Genomic DNA, 27,186 nt, shown 5'->3' with positions numbered 1-27,186 from the left:
AGATGATCTAAAGTGATCGAAACATGTAATCTAATTAAATAATGCAACTGGGACGGAACAATAAATGAGAATTATCTCAAATATCAATACAGTTGCTGAATCTCTCAAAACGATTGTGTCGGCTATAGTGGATTACGATTTAATGAGAAAGAGATGGGATACTAAAATGATGTTCTTTCTTTACGCATCTGCTTTGTGTCTTCGTTGAAACCAGTAGAAGTGTTGCACTGTGAAATAAATCGTCATTAATATTAATGTTAAGACAAACAAGTTTATTCAGACGACAAAATTATTCCTTTATACCTTTCCCCTAATAATCTCCTGCACTACTATAGATCACTGCCACAAAGGGAATGAGAACAAACCCGCTATCTGCTTGCTAATGGTGGCCGTTGGCTAAATATGAATCTCTGACACATAATCTCAAGGTGACGCACATTCTTCATTTTTACATTGTCACTATTGTACGAAGACACTCTGTCCGCTACGCTACATATTTACCCCTTTTTTGTTTTACGACTTTTTCTTCTGGCAGTATATGGTCAATCTTGTTTCGCTTTGCTTGGTGCTTCGTTTATGCAACTGTATCACTTCCAGTACTCTAAAGAGAAACTGTTTACTTTGAATGTCTGTATTTCTCGAATTATTAGTCGTAATGACGTACTCTGTTAATACTTGTTAGCTGAAGCTCATAAATTATGCTAGACGTACGTTTATGGTCGTCAGCGGGGCCCCCAACACTTCCATTTTCCCCTCCCCTCCCCGACTGCGCAGCTACGGGCTAGTTTATTTGGAGCCCGCTCTACTTCATGGTTCACGTTGAAATACGTTGTTGGATGCATCAGCGTGCCATATTCACTCCACGACTTTCGCAAAGAAATTCTAGCAACCGAGGAAGTAAAATGTTTGCTAATGATCTCTTTCGGCTGGTTCACAACTGAAACGTTCCCTGTTTTTATGACCAGCGTTGTTTGTATATGCGAAGTAACCTTCCATCTAACGTCGTTATTTTAAGTGTGAAGTACGTAGTACTATGTGCTTCCGATTTGATTTAGGTGAGAACCAGAAACCTAGCAATAGCTCTATAAATCTGATTACCTTGAAAAACGGAACATGAGAATTAACAACTGACTTAGAACGACTTTGTGAAAAAAAGGCTCAGAATTAATAAACCACTTTTTGCGAGCTTTATTAATTTAGAAAACAATTTTACAATATAGACTAAAATGATGCAAAATATAATGCACATTAAGGTGCGTCACCTAGACAGGAAAATCATCCATCAGGTTTACAGGAATCAGACAGCAGCTGTCAAAAGAAAAGACAGCGACGCAAAATTTTCAACAGTAAAGAAAGGTGTTCGGCATGGATGTAGCCTTTTCTCATTAATCTTCAGTATTACATTGAGAAAGCAAGAATCGGCATGAAGATACATATGTTGAAGGAAAAACTAGATGTGCAACACAAATTATAAATTCTTAAATTAGCAGATACTGTAGCAGCGTTAGTAAATCTGAAAATCGTTTTCAAAAGACCATAGAAGGCATGGACAAGCTTTCTCCAAAAATCTGCAGTGTGAAAATAAATAAGAAGAAAACCGAACTCCTAGAATATAGTAAATTTCCAGTAGCAACAGATATGCTTCTGGATGGAGAGCAAGTCACAAAGTAGTCACTTAGGAATTTGAGTGACAGAGGGTGGTAGACCCTGCCAGGAGATTAAATACACAAGCATTCGACAATAACAACAAGCTACTAACACCGAAAAAAATTACTGTAAACACCAGAAAACAACATGTAAAAAACCTTTATTTGTAATGTTGTTCTATATGGTTCGGAGGCATGGACAACAGGGGATCCAGAACGGAGAAGAATACAAGTTTTTCGAGGCATGATATTGGAAGAGAGTCCTAAGGATTTCGTAGACAGGAAAAATGACCAATGAATGTATTTTCAAGAACATGGGAGAGAAAAGATCGTTCTGAAGGAACATCAAGGGACACCACTCCTTTATTGTGATATTACTAGAAAGCAGAATGAACTAGGAAGACAAATCTCGAGTACGTCAGACAGATAAACAGGGGCTGGGCCAGTTTTCAAGGGTAATATCCACTTGCGCGATGGAGCACAACACAAGTTGCAGACGTAGAAGAGGAGACTCTACAGACCATCTAGTTGAAGGACGTCACGGTTACAAGGGGCAATATGAAGTTTTACGTAACATCCACAGAGGGAGGAAGATGAACTACCTTCAAATAATGGAAATTAATAAACATGTGTCCACTTGCACAAATTAAGTTCTGAACGGTCACACGTATTTCCTTCATCCATCACTTCTAACTGCACGTGCTATTAATAATTCTATCCTGACCACTTTGTAGAGTTCCCCTCCTACTCATATACCCCATTTTCCCTTTGATTCAGTTACTGTTGTTCCGCTTGCCCTACGAAGATTCTACTTTGTATAATTACAGTTGTCTTACATACCTGATTAGTCCCACTTGTAATATTCTATTTATTTGTAATACTGGACCCATTAAAGACAAGATTGTCTTATTCAGTCACCTTCTTGAAACTTATCAGAGAAGTTTATATTTGTTCAATTTGTGTATTTCCTCAGAACAGGTGTTGTAATTTGTCATGTAATTCATTATTTAATGTGCCGCATTTTTATCTAATCTAAATAGTTTTACTGAACTAATTTCTCTCCTTTTAGTCCTAAATCGAACAGCAAAAGTTGTCGACTTTGAGAATCAATGAGATACTCATTGCTCCCAATGCACGTAATTTAAAACCTTTGATTCAGCAAAAAATTCACACCCACACATATTTATCTTTGAACCTGTCGATGGTGGAACAGCTGGAAACAGGTTTGTAAAATAATAATGTAGAATTTCAGTCTAATGTTGCCTGATTTTTTATTCATAATGCATGAAATTTTTTCGGTAGAAACAATGGAATGGTCAGTTCATATAAAGCAAAATAAAAGAAGGTTTGCAGCTGATAACATATTCATAACTTGCAAGAGATAGGAAAAGTAGTGAACGTGTAACACTACTGACTAATCGACAGTAGAGAACGAAGGAAGAAGCTAAAAAAGGCATACAATTTCTCTATTCCTTTTGGCGTTACTTTTACATTTGATGTTCTACACCCACCAGACAGACACCGAGTACACGAGTATATGGAAATTATAATAAACCAGATAGGCTGTTTAAGACTTTCCCGACGCATTAAGTGTTTCAATGGTTCACGGGCGTCGCGTCGGATACTGTTGTGGAAGCTGCAGACTATTTCGACGAGACACCTGCTCATCATCTTCAGGTGCTTACTGACTCTTATAGCGAGTCGGCGTATATATTGGCAAGCCATTGCAGCAACAAGCCAGTAAGCATCTGAAGATGACGAGCAGCTTCCACATTATCCGACGCGACGCTCGTGAACCATTGAACCAGCTATAATAAACCAGTTCGTGAATGAGCAGTTAATTTTTATGCGCAGAGCCCACTACAACGGGAAACTCTCTGAAATAAAAACACGAGGTTTCAGAGTGCACGTGAACGAAGAGGACTCACTGAACGTTCGCTGTCCAAGTGATACGTGCACGGTGGGCCATCATTGCATAATCGTCTGGCCTGGTGCGAGGTGGCCCGTTTCGGTGTTATGCAGCGTTTGCCGTGAACAATGTAATCTCTGGAGGAAGCGGTGCCGGCCCGACAATGGGCAGTAAGGCGTGCTGCGCCGTGCGATCCTATCGATAGCTCGCGAGCTGACGCGGCGCCGGCCGCTGTTTCCCTCGATAGCGCAGCCAACCGGAATGCGCAACGGAGCCACCTTAATGGCCGCCCGGATACCATCGGCGAAAGTTATTTTTCGAAGAAACTCCGACATGCTCGTACGCGTTCAGAAGAGCAGTGGCGGCTCTTTCTTTATGTTTGGCCCTCGATGCTGTACTCCTACTTTATGAAATGTCTGACAAAATGCAACAATCCGAGCAAAAATCGTCAAACTGAACTGGCACTAAGTATATTCTGGACAAAAGTAAAGTATAATATCAGCCGGATCAGGACCGAGATTGGCTTCAATTCTCGGCCGGTGGACGGGGGAGAGAGAGCGAGAAAGGGCGAGGCGATCGCATTTTACTCCGACAGTGAGGCATTTTTGGATATTCGCCAGCCTGTTGCTCGTATTATTTCAATTTTGCATCCGTATAAGACAGCCAATATATGTTAAGTTCAAGCCGTGTAGACTTTTAAAATTTTTAAAATGAACAAATATATGATGACCCAGAGAGAGATTTTCTCTCTGCAGCAGAGTGCGCGCTGATAAAAGCTTCCTGGCAGGTTAAAAATGTGCGCCAGCGTAGGAAGATTCATAAACGGCTTAATTTACTTAGTGTTACAGAAACAACCCATGCCTGGACGATCAGTCATCAAAAGTCTTTTTGGAGAAATATTTTAAAAATATTAAATTTTAAACTTTCTGATGCGGTGTCTGTGACCAAAAATCGCAAAGTTACTTCTAACTGCGTGTCGACTCTGCTTGTCTCAATGCCGTCTTTTGTTGTTCAGGTCCTTCTCCTATTAACATTAGTAAATAATTCTTATCCATTGTTGACGTGTTAAAACGTCACAACAGTCGAAAGTCAAGGTAATTTATAATGAACTATTGCAACCATTTGCTTCTGTAGGGGTTTATTTTTCCACGATGACATTTCAGGACAATTGGCAACCTATCTTCAGATGTTTACATTTATTTAAGTGCCGTGAATATTGTTTCCTTACTAACAGCGTTGCACAGTTCTACAATGGCACTTTTTAAGACAGCAATCGTAAAACTGCAAGAAAAGAAACAATGTTCACGATACGTGAACAAATGTAATCGTAAACGTCTGAAGGCGGGTTGAATGTAAAATGAAATTACGTAAAGAACAGCATGTTTAAGGGCATAATTTGCTACCGTGGCATGTCGGGAAAGGGGTGCCATTCACACTATTCATATCGATGTGTTTGCCCATAAACATAAATCACGGGCACTATAGTTTTGACTTTGTGGGCTAGGAGCGCTGGTGTCGCATCACGTGATGAGACGGCCCGCGAGCCTAGATTCCGTTCAGTTTGTGTGTTTGTAGCCCATTGACAACGTGCACCCGTATAAGCCGCTGTGATCAATGACGTTTGGCAAGGTACTCGGCTCCAAAGATCCCCTGCTCTTCACAATGTTTGCTCGCAAAGTGGTTGAGTTGGACCTGCATTCGCTGACAGTTCCTGCCGCGTTCAGAACCGACTGTCATTGAAGCCTTCCTGCCGGCTGCATCTTTTTACGATCTCTGTTTTGATGCCGTGTTACATAGCTGAGAGCGGTATATTATCTCTTGTAGACATTTGGCAGTTCGCGTTTGTAGCAGTTCCTGGTGGGAGAAAGTGCTCAAAGATCGTCCACCGCGAGGTATATAAGAGCAATAGCAAACATTTTCAATCTCTTAAATGTGTAAGTACATTCCATCCTCATTAATGTTGTAAGCTTTCTATGTAATTTATGTAGATACGTGAATTACTGAATATTCTTTTTCCAGGAACTTTTTCCTCGAGTAACGTGATCTTTAGATATTGTATTCAAATACTCAGCAAAAATTACTCTTGGTTGGCCCTGTATTGCGCATGTGAACAGTGTCACCAAATAAAATTTTACTCTTCGTTACATGCTGAATTTGAAATAATGAAAATGGAGCTAACTAAATACCAAAAGAAAGAAATTATGCGCTCAGTGAAAACTAACTAACTGAAATTCAATACTGAAGTATTTTATGAAAGTTACGTAACATGAAGGCAATGTCTGACTTTAAGTATCCACAAAATAGAACACTGCTCATCACAATAGAAAATAATTATTTAAGATAACCAACACTGTTCACTGTAAATTAATCTGTTTACTTAGGGCTACGTACCGTTTGAAAGCAAAGTGAGATCTGCCCTGAAAGAGAAGTAACTTACCTCATGCTAAGCGTGCTATTTTGTGTCTGGTGTACTGACGTTCTCGACAGTAAACTGAAATTAGCAGTTGCAGCAACTAATGAAAAATAATCTACTCTGAATTTTTCTGTGCTTGTCAGAAACGATCTGTGGCTGCGTGTGGCGTACAGTACATTACGAGCTTTATTAAGAATGATGGAGGAGGGTTTTACTTCAAAGAAAATCATTCTTTAAATACCTGTATTAAACTCTGCTTATTATCAAAAAGACTGTACAACTTAAGAAGACTAACAACGTCGAAATTTTCTCATTCCTAACATTACATGGAGTTGAAAACTTGTTGATAAATCTATTTTACCGATTATGTTGATGGAGAAGATGGAGAATATTCGCGCAGAATTGGAACATTAACCACAGTCACACAGAATGGAATAGATCTTTGGGATCAGCAATTAAATATTTCTTTAACCTACTAGATACTTCATCTTTGTACCTTGTCAATCATGATTCGGTCATCGACTCGCCTTGAAAACGATTGTATGGTTATCAGCGGAAATATCGGAAGATGAAATATTTCTGTCTCGATGTAAGTCTGAATATGATGAAATATTCTACACACCGGTAAAATTCTGTTTTCTCAAACTACTAGATTCTGCAAGAAGTGAAATTATCCTTTCAACTCGCAAGAAAAACATGTTCTGTAGGTCCATTTTCTTTAAACTAGGTTATGAAACTTCTCTCATATAATGAACAAAAAAAATCTACTTTAGACCTTAGACGATCGTTCTTAAGTTCTTTCTTTTGTTATTTTTCCCAGTCAGTGATACGGAGGTTCAAATTTTTAGGATTTGGGAAAGAAACCTGTTCACGCAGTATGCATTGGATTAACCACAGTCTATACACACATTCGATACAGCGGAACAATTTTTATATACTCGGCATGCATTTTCTGCACTAATTGGTGTTTTCTGCCTGACGGCGGTGACATCGTGCTCTGAGTTGGTTGACGTCGCCTACTTAGTTCATTCAGGCCCTTGGTGTATACGTGTGACGCACAGTACGTTTTGGGACCTGATCTCTACAACTTGATAGATAGTGCTATAGAGTGCATTGTGTCTTCTTCTTATGCATTATAGACAGTAATGTCGTTCAGCCTAGGTTTGTCCATCCGACGGCACTCCTTTTGCTCGTAACCTATGGTACGACTGTGCCCGCGCTGGTTTGGCTCGGTCTCAAACCAAGCTCTCCATCCTTTCGTCTGGTACCTTTGTCTCCTACGTTTCATTACCGAACATTAGACCATAGCTACTACAAGTCGGTACTATGCGCGGATCAGTCATTTTATACATGTAATACAAGTCAGATAGGTTTCAGTATTCGTTAAAAAAATCTCGTTTATGTAGTTGTTTATACATTAAAAACATCGAAAAATATACAGGTTTGTCACCAGAATGAGATTTTCACTCTGCAGCGTAGTGTGCGCTGATATGGAACTTCCTGGCAGATTAAAACTGTGTGCCGGACCGAGTTCGAGTCTCGATCCGGCACACGGTTTTAATCTGCCAGGAAGTTTCACACAGGATTGTCAGTTTGAAAAGGTTTTAAGGATGTTTCAGGGTAGGTTGCGCTGATATATAATTGTTGAGGAAGAAGTACGATAGGTTGCGCAGTTTCCGAATTCATTATCATTGAAGTTAGCAAATCAGACCGATGCACGCGTAAATTCAAGCGACCCGCTATAAACATTGTCGCCAACGTGTCCTTCCTTTGGTTTCCTAAAACCGTAGAAGAGAGCGATACAAAAATTGGACGTGGGACGGTAATAACGATGGAACCCGAGGGAAAGGCTGAGCGGTTTCATGCGCTATCATCTGAGCTGTGGAGCAACTGACGCTTACTGTATCTAGCAGGACGCTTGAAATTGCGCGTACAACGGCCTGATTGGCCAACTTCAATGCTAATTTACTCGGAAACGGCAAAACGTTTTGAATTTTTTTCTTAAGAAATATTTCTCGGGACAACTACCCTGGAACACTCTTACAAGCTTATCAGACTGTTTCTGACAACCCTGTATATGAGTACAGCTTGTGACACAATCTTGCGCTCTGATTCTCCAACTTTTGGCCAACTTCATTCACACTGTGGTTATTGGTACGTCCAGACGCAATAGCTCCTTTCTCCAGTTATGCCACGTTCCCTTGTCGACTCGTCTTACTGAGATAGTATCATACAACCGACACGAACACGCACACCGTTTCATTGCCATGGCCGTCACGAGCGGTGGAGATTCACATGAGGGCCTGGTACTAAAGTAATCGTCATTTATGATGGCGGCCGAGTTTAGGTTCGTTCTGCGCATCTGACGTCACAAACCACAGTCAGCCAATGAACAGAGAGCGACGTTGCCAGAGCTCGACTGCGGTACAGAGCACGGACGAGTGTCTTCAGTTTTAGAAACGTTTAGTCATAAATAAAGTAACTGAACGAAAGCAATGTCTTGATAGCAGAATTGCGTTTATAGAAAGTTTGGAAAAAGCATTCTCTATACCAATTACTTCATATTCTATTAATTAATTAATTAAAGCAAACAAGCAATAAGCCTCGTATTCAGGCGATAGCAAGGAAAGGTGTTTGTATCATTCTCACGAACCGCTTTTTCGCAATAAAGAACAGCGGTAATTGTTTATCTCCTATTGTACTTCGACGAAACGTGAGTAATTATTAGTCATACCAACAGTGTTTCTCTGTATTTTGCTTTAAAGTCCTCCAGGAACAGTATTGCATGATGAGCTGCGTTAGCGTAATGGTTGAAGTGTTTGGCTGCCAAGCGAAAGGTCCCGAGTTTTAACCTTACTCTGTGCTTAATTTTTTCTTTATTTAAAAACAATATCGAAGTGTCTTACTTCATGAATTTTATTCGTTTCAATGTAATTTTTTTCATATTTCTAGTGGCAACTGAAATCGACCATACGGAAAGTGTACGCTATGGACATTTACCTCCACGAACTCTTCAAAATTTTGTGCAAAGGTTTACTACATTTAATGCTGCACAATAACTGCGTTGAACATCGAAACAAAATTAAGTCATTTATGGGGGGAAGGTATCAGTCAAGAAGATGTGTAAAAATCAAATTTTTGGGCCAAATAGTTTTTGTGAAATCGAATGATAAGTGTGTCATAGCAGTCGGGTAACACCGTGTGTCAGCGCAGACGAGCAGTGCAGTGATGACAAAATCGCGCACAGGGCGGAATGCGGTTAGCACGTCTCTGTAGCAGCGAAAGGGTTAACGCGGCCGTGGTGGCTTTCGTTCATAAACTGCGCGCTCCCCCCTAAACGTAAGTTTACGAACTATACTATGGCGCTGCTTCTGGCAACGCAGCAAATCTCCCGCGTCTGGGCGGGCATGCGCGAACCGCCAAGATAAAATAACTGAACTATAGTAATAAATAAACCGTCCGCTGCGCTGCATGGCGACCAGCGCGTTCTTTGAAGTGTATGGCTGACATTTGGCCGGCGTGACCCCGCAGCTTGTTGTTGGTGTGCCCGCAGGTTCCGGCTGTGGCACTTCGGCGAGTGGCGCGAGGTGCTGGTGGACGACCGCCTGCCCACGTTCCGCGGCCGGCTGGTCTTCATGCACTCCTCCAACCCCACCGAGTTCTGGGCCGCGCTCCTCGAGAAGGCCTACGCCAAGTGAGTCTCCCGCACGGCGCCTCTGCCTCACACTGCACAAAGTGACACCAACAACTTTTACAATGTAACTTTAACCGTGCTGGATCTTGTTGAACTCTGTGCCTGTTATAAATTTCAGCAACGTCGAGGGATAATCCAACCACCTACAATTGGTTTCAAGAAGATTTAGTCTATCATCATGACGTGTTTCGGCCCATGAAGCCTATTTGCAGAAGGGTGCACCTGTTTTAGTACAGGGTCAGATTCGTTATCTGCTTCTCTACTGTTGGAGAATATTTACACTACTGGCCATCAAAATTGCTACACCACGAAGATGACGTGCTACAGGCGCGAAATTTAAGCGACAGGAAGACGATGCTGTGATACGCAAATGATGAGCTTTTCAGAGCATTCACACAAGGTTGGCGGGGGTGGCGACACCTACAACGTGCTGACATGAGGAATTTTTCCAACCGATTTCTCATACACAAACAGCAGCTGACCGGCGTTGCCTGGTGAAACGTTGTTGTGATGCCTCGTCTAAGGAGGAGACATGCATACCATCACGTTTACGACTTTGATAAAGGTCGGATTGTAGCCTATCGCGATTGCGGTTTATCGTATCGCGACATTGTTGCTCGCGTTGGTCGAGATCCAGTGACTGTTAGCAGAATATGGAATCGGTGGGTTCAGGAGCGTAATACGGAACGCCGTGCTGCATCCCAACGGCCTCGTATAGCTAGCAGTCGAGATGACAGGCATCTTATACCCATGGCTGTAACGGATCGTGCAGCCACGTCTCGATCCCTGCGTCAACAGATAGGGACGTTTTCGAGACAATAACCATCTGCACGAGCAGTTCGACGATGCTTGCAGCAGCATGGACTATGAGCCCGAAGACCATGGCTGCGGCTACCCTTGACGCTGCATCACAGACAGAATGGTGTACTCAGCGACGAACCTGGGTGCACGAATGGCAAAACGTCATTTTTTCGGATGAATCCAGGTTCTGTATACAGCATCATGATGGTCGCATCCGTGTTTGGCGACATCGCGTTGAACGCACATTGGAAGCGTGTATTCGTCATCGCCATACGGGTGTATCACCCGGCGTGATAGTATGGGGTGCCATTGGTTACACGTCTCGCTCACCTCTTGTTCGCATTGACGACACTTTGAACAGTGGACGTTACATTTCAGGTGTGTTGCGACCCGTGGCTCTAGCCTTCATTCGATCTCTGCGAAACCCTTCATTTCAGAAGGATAATGCACGACCGCATGTTGCAGATCCTGTACGGGCCTTTCTGGATACAGAAAATGTTCGACTGATGCCCTGGCCAGCACATTCTCCAGATATCTCAGCAATTGAAAACGTCTGGTCAATGGTGGCCGAGCAACTGGCTCATCGCAATTACGCAGTCACTACTCTTGATGAACTGTGGTATCGCGTTGAAGCTGCATGGGCAGCTGTACCTGTAGACACCATCCAATGTTTGACTCAATGCCCAGGCGTATCAAAGACGTTATTTCAGCCACAGGTGGTTGTTGTGGGTACTGATTTCTCAGGATCTATGCACCAAAATTGCGTCAGTTCTAGTATAATATATTTGTCCTATGAATATCGGTTTATCATCTGCATTTATTCTTGGTGTAACAATTTTAATGGTCAGTTGTGTAAGTAGTTAACGCTGATCTATCTGTTTTCATTCGTGCGCACATTAGCATTTTTTCTATATTGTCATCCTTACTGCATATGAAGTGGCGCTACCTACAGCAGCAGAGGGAGTACTAATCAAGATTCTGATGCCGCTGTAACAAAATAATATGTGAAACTGTGAGTGTTGTGACTGACAGTTACCAATTTTTCACAAACACAACTTTTATTGAAGTAAATTAACAAGGTTGATGACTGAACATACAAACGAAAGGTAACAATAACGGAAAAAAGTCTCCTAATTCTGGCAAACGAAACGTCGCTTCTAATATTCCATAAGGGTTCGTGGTAAAACACACACACACACACACACACACACACACACACACACACACACACACACACACACACATACAAATATAACAGTTCAATTCCGCGAAGAAGACGTAATCTTCTACGGTCGCAGTACACGAGGTCGGCACCCGGCGTGTACTGAACTTCAGACCTGGTTCTAGCCGCTAAATAGCTGTCTCCAGCCAATCAGGTTTTGGCGTAGTGATGCTTCCTGCAGGTCATGGCTCGAGCTCCCCCTGCTGAAAGTAGTGCTCGCAGTGCCTGTTTCCCTTATCTAGAATGTAAATAACCGGTGTTTACCATGGTGCTTTTGGGTACGCCTTAGGCATAGACAATCGCGTCCTCTGTAATGTTGTATGGGTTGCCGGCCCTCAGGGGCTACCTTTGCTCCGGTATAGTAGTGTGCTTTACAGTTACTGTTCTGGGGACACACTGCCGAAACCGAAGATACATCAGCCACATTATTCCCAGAGAATGCTTATCCACTCAGACTAGAAATAAAAAAGATAAATGTGATATTGATAAACAGCTTAAGAGTCCATGGTAGGTCCCAGAATTAGCGTCGCTTATTGAAGGCTATTATCCCTAGATAGGTTTTTTAGGTTAGATAATTCCCTCCCCAGGCCCGACAAGACGCCTCCTGAGACGCGGCAAGGTAGGAGTAGGCAAAATGCAACAGGGAATAACAATATTAATGTGCTAATAGTAAACTGAAGGAGCGTCTATAGAAAGGTCCCAGAACTGCTCTCATTAATAAACGGTCACTACGGACAGAAAGTTGGCTGAAACCAGACGTAAACAGTAATGAAATCCTAAACTCAGATTGGAATGTATACCGCAGAGTCAGGCTGGACAGTGAAGGGGGAGGCGTGTTTATAACGATAAGAAGTGCAATAGTATCGAAGGAAATTGACGGAGATTCGAATTGTGAAATGATTTGGGTGAAGGTCACGGTTAAAGCAGGCTCAGACATGGTAATTGGATGTCTCTATAGGCCTCCCGGGCTCAGCAGCTGTTGTGGCTGAGCACCTATAGAATAATTTGGAAAATATTTCGAGTAGATCTCCCCACCATGTTATAGTTCTGGGTGGAGATTTTAATTTGCCGGATATAGACTGGGAGACTCAAACGTTCATAACGGGTGGCAGGGACAAAGAATCCAGTGAAATTTTTGTAAGTGCATTATCTGAATACTACCTTGAGCAGTTAAACAGAGAACTGGCTCGTGGCGATAACATATTAGACCTTCTGGTGACAAACAGACCCGACCTATTTGAAACAGTTAATGCAGAACAGGGAATCAGCGATCATACAGCGGTTACTGCATCGATGATTTCAGCAGTAAATAGAAATATTAAAAAAGCTAGGAAGATTTTTCTGTTTAGCAAAACTGACAAAAAGCAGATTACAGAGTACCTGACGGCTCAACACAAAAGTTTTGTCACAAGTACAGATAGTGTTGAGGATCAGTGGACCAAGTTCAAAACCATCCTACAACATGCGTTAGATGAGTATGTGCCAAGCAAGATCGTAAGAGATGGAAAAGAGCCACCGTGGTACAACAACCGAGTTAGAAAACTGCTGCGGAAGCAAAGGGAAGTTCACAGCAAACATAAACATAGACAAAGCCTTGCAGATAAACAAAAAATACGCGAAGCGAAATGTAGTGTGAGGAGGGCTATGCGAGAGGCTTTCAATGAATTCGAAAGTAAAGTTCTATGTACTGACTTGGCAGAAAATCCTAAGAAATTTTGGTCCTATGTCAAAGCGGTAGGTGGATCAAAACAAAATGTCCAGACACTCTGTGACCAAAATGGTACTGAAACAGAGGATGACAGACTAAAGGCCGAAATACTAGATGTCTTCTTCCAAAGCTGTTTCACAGAGGAAGACTGCACTGTAATTCCTTCTCTAGATTGTCGCACAGATGACCAAATGGTAGATATCGAAATAGACGACAGAGGGATAGAGAAACAATTAAAATCGCTCAAAAGAGGAAAGGCCGCTGGACCTAATGGGGTACCAGTTCGATTTTACACAGAGTACGCGAAGGAACTTGCCCCCCCCCCCCCCCCCCCCCCTTCTTGCAGCGGTGTACCGTAGGTCTCTAGAAGAGCGAGGCGTTCCAAAGGATTGGAAAAGGGCACACGTCATTTCCGTTTTCAAGAAGGGACGTCGAACAGATGTGCAGAACTATAGACCTATATCTCTAACGTCGATCAGTTGTAGAATTTTGGAACACGTATTAAGTTTGAGTATAATGACTTTTCTGGAGACTAGAAATCTAGTCAGCACGGGTTTCGAAAAAGACGGTCGTGTGAAACCCAGCTCGCGCTATTCGTCCACGAGACTCAGAGGGCCGTAGACACGGGTTCGCAGGTAGATGCCGTGTTTCTTGACTTCCACAAGGCGTTTGATACAGTTCCCCACAGTCGTTTAATGAACAAAGTAAGAGCATATGGGCTATGCTATCAGAACAATTGTGTGATTGGATTGAAGAGTTCCTAGATAACAGAACGCAGCATGTCATTCTCAATGGAGAGAAGTCTTCCGAAGTAACAGTGATTTCAGGTGTGCCGCAGGGGAGTGTCATAGGACCGTTGCTATTCACAATATACATAAATGACCTGGTGGATGACATCGGAAGTTCACTGAGGCTTTTTGCAGATGATGCTGTGGTGTATAGAGAGGTTGCAACAATGGAAAATTGTACTGAAATGCAGGAGGATCTGCAGCGAATTGACGCATGGTGCAGGGAATGGCAATTGAATCTCAGTGTAGACAAGTGTAATGTGCTGCGAATACATAGCAAGAAAGATCCCTTATCATTTAGCTACAAAATAGCAGGTCAGCAACTGGAAGCTGCTAATTCCATAAATTATCTGAGAGTACGCATTACGAGTGATTTAAAATGGAATGATAATATAAAGTTGATCGTCGGTAAAGCAGATGCCAGACAGATTCATTGGAAGAATCCTAAGGAAATGCAATCCGAAAACAAAGGAAGTAGTTTACAGTACGCTTGTTCACCCACTGCTTGAATACTGCTCAGCAGTGTGGGATCCGTACCAGATAGGGTAGATAGAAGAGATAGAGAAGATCCAACGGAGAGCAGCGCGCTTCGTTACAGGATCATTTAGCAATCGCGAAAGCGTTACGGAGATGATAAACTCCAGTGGAAGACTCTGCAGGAGCGACGCTCAGTAGCTCGGTACGAGCTTTTGTTAAAGTTTCGAGAACATACCTTCACCGAAGAGTCAAGCAGTATATTGCTCCCTCCTACGTATATCTCGCGAAGAGACCATGAGGATAAAATCAGAGAGATTAGAACACACACAGAAGCATACCTACAATCCTTCTTTCCACGAACAATACGAGACTGGAATAGAAGGGAGAACCGATAGAGGTACTCAGGGTACCCTCCGCCATACACCGTCAGGTGGCTTGCGGAGTATGGATGTAGATGAAGATATATTAGGTACAGAAAGTTGGTTGAAACCGGAAGAGAATAGTAACTAAACCCCAAATTCCGGTATTTATCGTAAAGACAGATTAGTCGCCAATGGTGGCGGCGTATTTACTGCCGTATAGAAATCGATAATATCTAGCGAGGTTGTCACGATTCCAAACTTGATTTAATTTCTGTCAAGTTAATAATCAAATAAGTCAGAAATCGAAATCGTATGCTTTTATAGACCACCTGCGTCAGAAGCTGTAGTGGCATAGCGCTTCGGAGAGAACTCGCACATTATCGTGAATAAGTTTCCTGATCATGCTATCGTAATACGGAGTGACTTCACCTTTGTATAGGCAGGGAGAGTCACGCTATCAAAACTGGTAACAGAGACAGGAATTCATGTGTCAGTATTCTGAATGTCTTGACCGAAAATTACTTCGAAGAGATCGACAAACAACTCGTTAAGGTAATATCTTAGACCTCATAGCAACAAAAAATACTCAACTTCTCGAATCAGTTAACGTAGAGGAGGGTATCAGTGATAATAAGGCTCTGATAGTATTTCCTGACAGACAGAACTCAACACGCTCCTAAAGAAACAAAATCGACAGCTTTAAAGGCGATTTCCGGAGTACCCCAAGGAAGTGTGATAGAGCCGTTACAGTTTACAGTATATTTATAAATGATCTAGTAGAAAATGTCGGATACTCTTTAAGGCTGTTCGCAGATGATGCGGTTGTCTGTAACAAAGTAGCAACGCCAGAAAAAAGTAACGATTTGTAGAATGACCTCCAGAGCATTGACGAATGGTGCAGGCTCTGGCAGTTGACCCTGAACGTAAATAAATGCAACACATTGCGCATACGTAGGAAAAGAAATACACTGCTGTACAACTACACAACAGATGTGAAACTGCTAGATACAGTATCTACCGTCAAATATCTATGAGCAACCAACCGGAGCAACCTAAAGTGGAATGATTACATAAAATAAACAGTAGGAAAAAGAAGACGCCAGACTGAGATTCTTAGGGGGAATCTTAAGAAAATATATTTCAACCACCAACGAAGTGGCTTACAAGGCGCTTGTTCGACCGATTCTTGAGTATTGTTTATTACTTTGGGAACTTTACCAGGTATGAGTGATAGAAGACACAAGAAAGAGCCGCTCGTTTTGTAACGGGATCGTTTAGTCCGCGCTAGGGCGTTACAGAGATGATCAGCAGTGGCAGACGCTACAAGAGAGGTTTACGTGTCACAGAAAGGTTTACTATTGCAATTTCGAGAGAGTACTTTCAGGGAAGAATCGGACAACATATTACTTCCTCTCACTTTCGTCATGCGAAATGAACGCAACGAGAAAATTCGAGATATTAGAGTTCATATAGAGGCTTAGCGCTGGTCGTTGTGGCCGAGTGGTTCTAGGCGCTTCAGTCCGGAACCGCGCTGCTGCGACTATCGCAGGTTCGAATCCAGCCTCGGGCATGGATGTGTGTGATGTCCTTAGGTTACTCAGGTTTAAGTAGTTCTAAGTCTAGGGGAATGATGACCTCAGATGTTAAGTCTCATAGTGCTTAGAGCCATTTGAACCATTTTTGAGGCTTACCGACAGTTATTTTTCTCACGCGCCATTTGTGAATGAAATAGGCAAGGGGGGATCAGTTAGTGGTACCAGAAGTACACTCAGCCACACACCGTCAGGTGGGGAGTGCTGATGTAGATGTGGATGTTCACATACTGCGAAATGTCCATGACGGTAAAATGAGAGAAATTAGAGCTGGTACAGACTCACGGACACCACACGGCATTTATAAGAACAGGTCACGAGTGGGAAAGAGTGTCTGAGAAGGGAGTGAAACTGTCTTGTAACCTATCCCCTACGTTAAACACTCAGCACATCGATCAAGCAGGAACGGAACCAAGGAGAAATCTGGGAGGGAGTTAGCGGTCTAGGCGTAGGAGAAGAGATAAAAACTTTGATGTTTGCCGATAACATCGTAATTATGTCAGAGGCGGCAAAGGACTTGGGAGAGGAGTTAAATGGAATGGATAGTGTTCTGAAAAGAGATCATAAGATGAAAGTCAACAAAATTAAAACAACTGTAATGAAATGTACTCGAATGAAATCAGGTTATGCTGAACGAATTAGATTAGGAACTGAGACAATAAAAGTAGTTGAGAAGTTTCGTTGCCTAGCAGCAAAATAACTGATGATGGTGGGAATAGACAGGGTATAGCCCATAATACAGACTGTCAATGTTACGAAAAGTATTCCTAAAAAGAGGAATTTTCGAACACAAAAGGTAAATTTAAATCTTCTCCTTCCGCCTCCTCCTCTCAACAATGAGTAGGGTTTCGGGAACTGTTGCGGCTTCATATGATTTATTACTATCTTTTCTTTGGTCTTCCCACACTACTTCTTCCGACTGGCTTGTATCTACTTTCTGCTCTTGGTAGTCTTCTTTCACTCACACGTTCTAGATGGTCTTTACACTTTTCTTAGGCTAATGTTTGCCACTCTCCTCTAATCTATTTATTTCTAAATCGATCTTGTCTAGGACATCCTTCTACAGACCTTAGAAATTTCATTTGCGCTTTTTGTACGTGGCTTTTATATCCCTCTCTCATTATCCATGACTCACTTCCACAAAGCAGCTTAGAGACAGCAATTACGTTATAGAAACTGAGTTGCTTGTCGTTGCTGATTTTGTTTTTTCAATGTTATTCTTGTGGTGCCAGATTTTACGTGAAAAAACACGTATTTTATGAGTTTATTTACGCACCCCACTTACATGTTTCAGACATGTGCGAATATGTTCAAATTGTCTAAGAAGGTAGACACATATGTGTAGTCAACGGTCGTTCTAATGTTTTGTAAAAGCTTTATCCGCTGCCACGATACAAGCAACATGGTTCGAAAGACAATGAAAAAAAACATATAATGAATCAGTAGTCTACCGAGTCAACAAAAATCCACATCGGTTGTCAAGCTGTGGTAATTTAATATCAAAATTGTGGTAGAGTAAAAAGTTGGGAAACAAAATGAAAAATACCCCTGTCATAGCACAAAATATATGCCCTGGAAAGTGTTAGGGATATACGAGTTAAAGAAGCGATCTAGCTCTTTGAATTATGTGGCTGCTTCAAAGACATTTAAAACATTGTGACTTATTCAAACGTTTTTACGATTTAAACCTACTTCCTCAGCGCAATGAGCTCTCTTAGCTGAATTTGTTGGCACACCTGCCATCTTTCGATTTATAGGCTGATCCTGTGTCCAAAATACAAAAGATTTGCCAGTCTTGGTAGACAATATATAATATCATGTGGCTGAAGATCGTAATGTAATAGCTAAAAAAGTTTTTGTGGGGGGGGATAAAACTTCTGGGGGTGGTTTTGATCTTGGTTGGGAGGCGGAGGTTTGACATCACTTATTATGTTACTTTACTTGACACGATGCACTGTATTAGATGGCATGTTTTGAACGAACAAGTAAAAAAGTGCGACTGTCAAGATGTTTTGATTTAAATATCTTTAAAATTGGGAGGTAACTGGAATGGCTCCTTCTTTTTCTAAATCGCTAACTCTGCCTTGGATATATCTGCCTTTTTTGTCCTATTATAGGCACATTTGCATTCTGGTATTCCTAAATCGTATCCAAGGTAGATAAAGTTGGAGACTTGTTCAATTACTTGCTTATTGATGACAATTTTGGCTCTTAGGGGTTTCTTCCTATTACGACCGTCACCTTTATTTTCTTTATGGGAATATTTAGATGATATTGTAACGAACACAGCTTCATCTTACATAATGCTCTTTGCAAGCCACCTTCTGTTTTACCTATAAGCAGCAGGTCGTCAGCAAATATCAGTGTATTAATAAATTCGCTTTTTCTTGGATTAATACCCTGTGTTAGAAGTGCGCTTTGTCATATACGGGTGGTGTTGTCTAAACACATAGCAAACAGTGTCAGAGAAAGGCTACATTCTTGTCTTACTCCTTGACTTATAATTAATACCTGAGGCTCTCTTTCTTTTTGCAGAACTACCTGTGTGTTCAAATAGAGGATCTCTATTGCTGATACACGTTTAGGATATCCCTGTTTTTATAAAATTTTCCATATTGCCTTACCATCTATTTCGTCGAATGCCTGTTCAGGTAAGGTTCTATCGTCTCCGGCTGTCCAATATTCTATGTATAGTGATATATCATCTGAACATACACTATGTGATCAAAAGTATCCGAACACCACAAAAAATATCTTTTTCATATTAGGTGTATTTTGCTACCACCTACTGCCAGGTACTCCACATCAGGGACCTCAGAAGTCATTAGACATCGTGAGAGACCAGAATGGGGTGCACCACGGAACTCATGGACTTCGAACGTGGTCAGGTGATTCGGCGTTCCTTGTGTCGTACGTCTGTGCGCGAGATTTCCACACTCCTAAACATTTCTAGGTTCGCTGTTTCCGATGTGATAGCGAAGTGGAAACATGAAGGCACACGTACACCACAAAAGTGTATAGGCCGATCTCGTCTGTTGACTGACAGACCGCCGAGAGTTGAAGAGGGTCGTAACGTGTAATAGGCAGACATCTATCCAGACAATCACACAGGAATTCCAAACTGCATCAGGATCCACTGCAAGTACTATGACAGTTGGGTGGGAGGTGGGGTGCGGGTTCTCATAAACCACATATCAGTAAGTGCCAAACGACGCCTCACTTGGTGTAATGAGAGTAAACATTGGACGATTGAACAGTGGAAAATGTTGTGTGGAATGACGTATCACGGTATACAATGTAGCGATCCGATGGCAGGATGTGGGTATGGCGAAAGCCAAGCGAACGTCATCTGCCAGCGTGAGCAGTGCCAACAGTAAAATTCAGAGGCGGTGGTTTTGTGGTGTCGTGTTTTCCGTGGAGGCAGCTTGCACCCTTTGTTGTTTTGCGTGGCACTATCACAGCTCAGGCCTACACTGATGTTTTAAGCACCTTCTTTCTTCCCTTGTTGAAGAGCAATTCGGGGATGGCGATTGGATCTGAGTCCTACAGAATACTTCTGAGATGTTTTGAAACGCCGACCTCGTGCCAGGCCTCACCGACTGAAATCGATACCTCTCCTCGGTGCAGCACTCCATGAAGAATGGGCTGCCAATCCCCAAGAAACCTTCCACCACCTGACTGAACGTATGTCTGCGAGAGTGGAGGCTTTCATCAAGGCTAAGGGTAGGCCAACACCATATTGAATTCCAGCATTACCGATGGAGGGCACCACGAACTTTTTCAGCCGGGTGTCCGGATACTTTTGATCACATATTGTATCTGAATTCCCTAAACTTATTTTGGGTATCAGATAACTTCATCTCTGCTACGGGTTGCTGAAGAATATTAATTAACTTAGCAAACATGTATCCTGTGTTCATGATACACATTCCTCCGTAAATTTGGAATTGGTCTGTCTCCTTTAAAGAAGGTTGATACTGTATTCGCTACCCTCCATTGCTCAGGTATTCTGTTTCCAATCCAGCATATCTTTATCAAATGCAGTAAGCCTTATGTCACTAGCATCCCTCTATCTTTTAGTAATTCCGCAGGAATTCCTTCTGAACCGGCGGCTTTCTGTTTTGTTTTCCTTAATTCTTCTTCGAACTCTTACATAGGTACGGCTTCACTTCTTCTATAACCTGATTATCACTGCACCATATACTTCTATAGTGTTTCAGTCAATCCAGAATTTCTTTTATATCGATATTCATAGTATGTCTTTCTGACTTCCTCAGGTTTCTCAACAATTTATAAGAGAAGTCCATAACCCACATAATTTTCTATTTAGGTGACAAACGTATTCTAGCTATCCATATGTGCATTCCTTATTACTGTTTTAGAGGTTTGTTACGTCGTTGTCTGTGTTTTTCTCCTGATTCTCCTGTGTCCCTTTGTAATACGTTCAAGGGTGCTTTTTTTTTTCCTCTTAATGCACCTTTTATTTCTGTATTCCCGATGTTTAGATTTTTTAAATATTTATTTATTCTATTTTCCCCCAATACTTCTGTAGCTGTTCTTATTATGCATTGTTTTATGTGGTTCCATTCCAGATCTGTGCTTTTTGCTGTTAGTGTTTCTAACACTTATTTAGTCAGACGTTTTTGGTGAAGATACCTTATACTATAAAGCTCGACCTTTAACTCCACTTCTCATTGTCTTTCCCCTCTTTCTCCTTCGTAATATTTTCCTTCTGTCTCCCTGACAATTAGGAAACGACTCCATTGTAGACTCTTGTTTCTTGAGCCATTACCTTAAGTTTTTTCTTCACAGACTATGTAATAGTCCCCCCCCCCCCCCCATGAACCATGGACCTAGCCGTTGGTGGGGAGGCTTGTGTGCCTCAACGATACAGATAGCCGTACCGTAGGTGCAGCCACAACGGAGGGGTATCTGTTGAGAGGCCAGACAAACGTGTGGTTCCTGAAGAGGGGCAGCAGCCTTTTCAGTAGTTGTTAGGGCAACAGTCTGGATGATTGACTGATCTGTCCTTGTAACAATAACCAAAATTGCCTTGCTGTTCCGGTACTGCGAACGGCTGAAAGCAAGGGGAAACTACAGCCGTAATTTTTCCCGAGGGCATGCAGCTTTACTGTAACATTAAATGATGATGGCGTCCTCTTGGGTAAAATATTCCGGAGGTAAAATAGTCCCCCATTCTGATCTCCGGGAGGGTACTACTCAGGAGGACGTCGTCATCAGGAGAAAGAAAACTGGCATTCTACGGATCGGAGCGTGGAATGTCAGATCCCTTAATCGGGCAGGTAGGTTAGAAAATTTAAAAAGGGAAATGGATAGGTTAAAGTTAGATATAGTGGGAATTAGTGAAGTTCGGTGGCAGGAGGAAAAAGACTTTTGGTCAGGTGAATACAGGGTCATAAATACAAAATCAAATAGGGGTAATGCAGGAGTGCGTTTAATAATGAACAAAAAAAAAATAGGTGTACGGGTAAGCTACTACAAACAGCATAGTGAACGCATTATCGTGGTCAAGATAGACACGAAGCCCACGCCTACTATAGTAGTACAAGTTTATATGCCAACTAGCTCTGCAGATGACGAAGAAATTGATGAAATGTGTGATGAGATAAAAGAAATTATTCAGGTAGTGAAGGGAGACGAAAATTTAATAGTCATGGGTGACTGGAATTCGTCAGTAGGAAAAGGGAGAGAAGGAAACGTGGTAGGTGAATATGGATTGGGGCTAAGAAATGAAAGAGGAAGCTGCCTGGTAGAATTTTGCGCAGAGCACAACTTAATTATAGCTAATACTTGGTTTAATAATAATAAAAGAAGGCTGTATAGATGGAAGAACCCTGGAGATACTAAAAGGTATCAGATAGATTATATAATGGTAAGACAGAGATTTAGGAACCAGGTTTTAAATTGTAAGACATTTCCAGGAGCAGATGTGGACTCTAACCACAATCTATTGATTATGAACTGTAGATTAAAACTGAAGAAACTGCAAAAAGGTGGGAATTTAAGGAGATGGAACCTGGATAAGCTAAAAAAGAACCAGAGATTGTACAGAGTTTCAGGGAGAGCATAAGGGAACAATTGACAGGAATGGGGGAAAGAAATACAGTAGATAAGAATGGGTAGCTTTGAGGGATGAAATAGTGAAGGAAGCAGAGAATCAAATTGGTAAAAAGACGAGGGCTAGTAGAAACCCTTGGGTAACAGAAGAAATATTGAATTTAATTGATGAAAGGAGAAAATATAAAAATGCAGTAAATGAAGCAGGCAAAAAGGAATACAGACGTCTCAAAAATGAGATCGACAGGAAGTGCAAAATGGCTAAGCAGGCATGGCTAGAGGACAAATGTAAGGATGTGGAGGCTTATCTCACTAGGGGTAAGTTAGATACAGACTACAGGAAAATTAAAGAGACCTTTGAAGAAAAGAGAACCACTTGCATGAATATCAAGAGCTCAGATGGAAACCCAGTTCTAAACAAAGAAGGGAAAGCAGAAAGGTGCAAGGCTTATGAGCTCAGTCTACTCACGCAAGCGTTTTATTCGGCCTTGTGGCACCGTTGGTTTTATTTTGCCCCGTCCGCCACCACATTACGTGCCTACTTTGCTGTCGAAAGATAAATTGTCTTTGGTTCCGCTCCTATCCCGCTTCCTGGGTGATCTCTTCCGCTAGCTACATCGTTCTGAATGTCTCCTGCTGGGGTTGGGATTGTCGTCTGCTTCTCCTCTCCCTCAAAGGGGAAAAAAGTAAATTTGAAAGACATCCTCAGGCCTCGAAACCTAATACCTTCATTGTCGTAAATATCAGAAACTATCCGTGAGAGACCAATAGGAAAGATAAAAGAAGCAGCCTGGCGTAAGCAATGTCAGACTTAGCTAAGGACTCTCGTGGTCGCCACCCACTTTTCCCAAGAAGGGGATCCTCTAATAGGAATACTGTTTGTCTGCCCAAGGTTACATATTCTTTTCTGAAGGTATTTGTTTGGAGTGTAACCACGTACGGAAGTGAAACATGAATTATAAGCAGTTCAATCACAAAGAGAACAGTAGCTTTTGAAATGTGGTGCTACGGAAGAATGTTGATTAAAAAGGTAGATCGAGTAATGTGGAGGTACGGAAACGCACCGAGCAAAAAAGAAATTTGTGGCTTAACGTGACTGCAAAAAAGGTTAGTTGTTAGGACACACCCTGAGATATGAAAGAATTTCAGTTTTCTAATGTAGATAAGTTTTGGGGGATGGGATTGTACAGGGAGGCCAAGGGACGAATACAGTAAGCGGCTTTAAATCGATGTAGGTTGGAGAAGTCATTCGGAGACGAAGAGACGTGCAGAGGGTTGAATAGCTTCGAGAGCTGCATGCAACCAGTCTTCGAACTGGATACTACACCAGCAACAACAACAACCACGACGACAAAAGCCTACCGATACTCGTTCTTCCCGCTTACTGTTTTGGAACTGAACACGAGAAGGGAAAATTATGGTGGCAGAACAAGTAACCCTCAGCCACACACCGCAAGGGTCCTGCCATGTATAGATGCAGAAGTACAGTAATACTGGGTGTCCAGTAACCTTCATGTGAACGTGATTATGCCCTGTTCCAAATGGATTCTGAGAAAGAGCACATTTAGTGTATGAGTGAGTGCTGAAAAGTAATCCCTCCAAATTTTTATGTGAAAACACTTAAAGATTTTTAAGTAAAACCAAGTTTATTGAACTCTAAATATTTACGCTGCATGTCTATATTATTATTTCTCAAATAATCATGCTGGCGATGAACACATTTCTCCCAATAAAAGACCAGTCTGTCGATACCACCACTGTAGAATGAATGACTTTGTCGGCAAAGCCACAGCCTCACCTCTGGTTACACCACTTCACCACTATCAAAATAAAGTATTCGAAGGTGTTCTTAATGTTTTGGTAACAGATGAGAATAGTATGAGACTGCATGGAGGTTAGTCGATGGCAGCGAACTCTTAAGGCGTCAAATTGTTACAGATGTCGCAGCGCTCCTGTGTGATGCAGCATTGTCATGCTGGAGGAGAGGGTGCTGCATGTGTGGACAAACTATTCGAATTCGAAACTCGATTGCAGCACGCTGTTTCTCTCGCACCGATGTATTTACGTTACTCATCACCACGTTACACGCTACAGTTCAGAGCTACATACTTGTTGACAAGAAGCCAAAAGATCTTTATTTCTTCCGGCCTTTGTCCCGCTGCGGTCGGCCGGGTTACTATTGATTTGGCAGTGTTTGTTGCAGAGGTTGGCAGGATACCCTTCCTGCCGCCACCCTGAACCCCTCCCCCCCCCCCTGGATGGAAGTAGTGTGCCCCAGCGGTCTGCGTCTAGTTTAAGCCATGGAATAGTGCGAACGTTTTCAAAAATCTGCAAGTCGTGTAGCTGAGGCGGAACGTGGGGACCAGTCCAGTATTCACCTAACGGGATGTGGAAAACCGCCTAAAAACCACATACAGGCTGGCCCGCATAACGGCCGTCGTCGTTAATCCGCCAGGCGGATGCGATCCGCGGCCGGCGCGCCTACCCGAGTCTACGAAGCAGCGCATTAGCGCTCTTTTTTTTTCGCCTATGCCACTTTTTTTTATAGTACAAAATTTATTTTTTAATACAAATGAGATTCAATTACAAAATAGTACACAAGAAAACAGCTTATTGGGAAAAGTCTTACAAAGCTTCACCTTTGTGGTGCAGAACATAACAATTAAGCTCAAATTTTACACTTCAAATGGAAAATAAAAATATTACAAAAAAAGAAAAGAAAAAATCAGTCTGTGCATAAAATAACCTCCCATCTTTTTGGTTACTTTCATGGAAATGCGATGACAAAGCCACAAAACTGAAGTTGTACTAAGGCACTTATGCAAATAACATGTACAGAAATATGTCAATGAATACTTAAAGAAAATGGTGTTTCTACACACACTAATTATTAAGCTCAACAAAAATATAATCACAGCCTACAATGCTTATTTCACAAACTACTAACTACATTTTTTTTGAGAATGCATAAAAAAAAACAAGGCAGCCATGCGCAAAAGGTTGCCAATAAAGTGAACTAAAAAGGGCCATCTTGCTCGCCGCGGTCACATTGCTAGGCGGGCGGCCAGGAACGGGCGGTCGTCATTACATTGGACATCACCAGCCACCAATCGTTGGAGCGCCCGGGGCCGCTGCACACAGTCAGAGACTGTTTCTGTTACCATAGGGGAATCGTGGAAAGATCACATCTACAAGTTAATGTCTTCTCACACCCGGCACACCCCAGCTGGGTGGTGGGTCCATGAATGACGAACCCAAATAGTTCGCAAAAAGGTTCCGGTAATCCTGTCTGTTCGTTAAGACCAGAAACTCGTCGATCATATAGTACCATAAATCGAGGACGTCTTTGTCTCCATCGCGGTATATGTAGTGTATCGCCATTCCTCGTACCCAGTTAACCGCATTCATCCGGGTCATAGGGAAATAGACAGCGTCGGGATGAAAGAGTTCTTGGGGTAAAATCGAAACGTAGGGGCGGCGGAGTAGGAAAGCCAGGATCTGACGGATCAGTTTCCAGCACTCACGCGCGGGGCCACAGTTCAGTCTATGTTCGTCCGTGTCTAACATCGTGCAACGGGGGCACACAGGGTCGTCAATTAGGTGAATGGCATGCAGCCGTTGTCGGGTTGGAAGTTTCTCGTTAACGACCACATACCACGTCGACCGCACGAAAGGAGACAGGAACGGCGCGTGGATGGCTCGCCATACTCGTGGCCAGTCGACCGTAGGGTGGCGCCGTACAATGTCGTTATCCGGAGTCCAGTGCTGGAGAGCACTATAATAAGTCTTCGCTGTCGGATTCCGTGTCTCCGATATAACCCGCAACACATAGCTATGCTCTACGAGAAACGTTCTAATGTGTGACAGCGAGGGCGATAAATGTCCAACTGGTACCGGTGGGTACAGCGTACGTGGGGCCACTTCTTCAATCAGTAGGCCTGGGAGACTGGCTGTTGGTGAAAGCCAGAGTTGCCTCATGGAACGGAGATACAGTGCCAGCGCTCTGTGCTTGACGTGAGTGAGTCCAACACCGCCTTTGTCGAAGGGTAAAGTAAGCGTAACAAAACGGATCTTGAAAACAGCACCATCGTTCACCACGTGTCCAAACACTGCCTGTATCCTGGAAGCCATCGTGTCCGTTATCGGCAGTACATGGGCGTAATGGTTAAGGTGAGAAGCCATGTACACATTAACGTATTGGGCGCGTTGCAAAATGTTCAATGATCTGAATTTATTGAGACGAGCCTCTAAACGGAGTCGTCGTAAGACCATACGATACGTAAAGGCCGCCGTGCGTTGTATTTGTCGATGGAGTGATATCCCTAAACACTTGAGCATCGGGACCTTTGTCAGAGGTACGGCCAGACCTGCAGGCATTCCTCGTCCTACCTCCGTGTAGCGTGATTTCCGAAGGTTGAGCACACTGCCTGCCACCGCCCCATACTGGTGGAGCCAGGAAAACGCCGTGTGTATTTCGTCACCAGACCGTGCGAAGA

The 27,186-nt window shown here is 42.6% G+C and overlaps 1 protein-coding gene across 1 annotated transcript in view; it reads left to right on the top strand.

The window, feature by feature from the left end:
• Positions 1–27,186, top strand: part of LOC126334637 (calpain-9-like) — a 977,125-nt gene that overhangs the window by 856,007 nt on the left and 93,932 nt on the right. Inside the window, exon 5 of the mRNA XM_049997074.1 lies at positions 9,522–9,662. Coding sequence (XP_049853031.1) covers positions 9,522–9,662 — 141 coding nt within the window. The remainder of the gene's footprint in view (positions 1–9,521; positions 9,663–27,186) is intronic.

Source organism: Schistocerca gregaria, chromosome 2, assembly GCF_023897955.1.
Source record: "Schistocerca gregaria isolate iqSchGreg1 chromosome 2, iqSchGreg1.2, whole genome shotgun sequence".
Classification (NCBI taxonomy): domain Eukaryota; kingdom Metazoa; phylum Arthropoda; class Insecta; order Orthoptera; family Acrididae; genus Schistocerca; species Schistocerca gregaria.
This window is presented reverse-complemented; position numbering and strand designations above follow the sequence as displayed.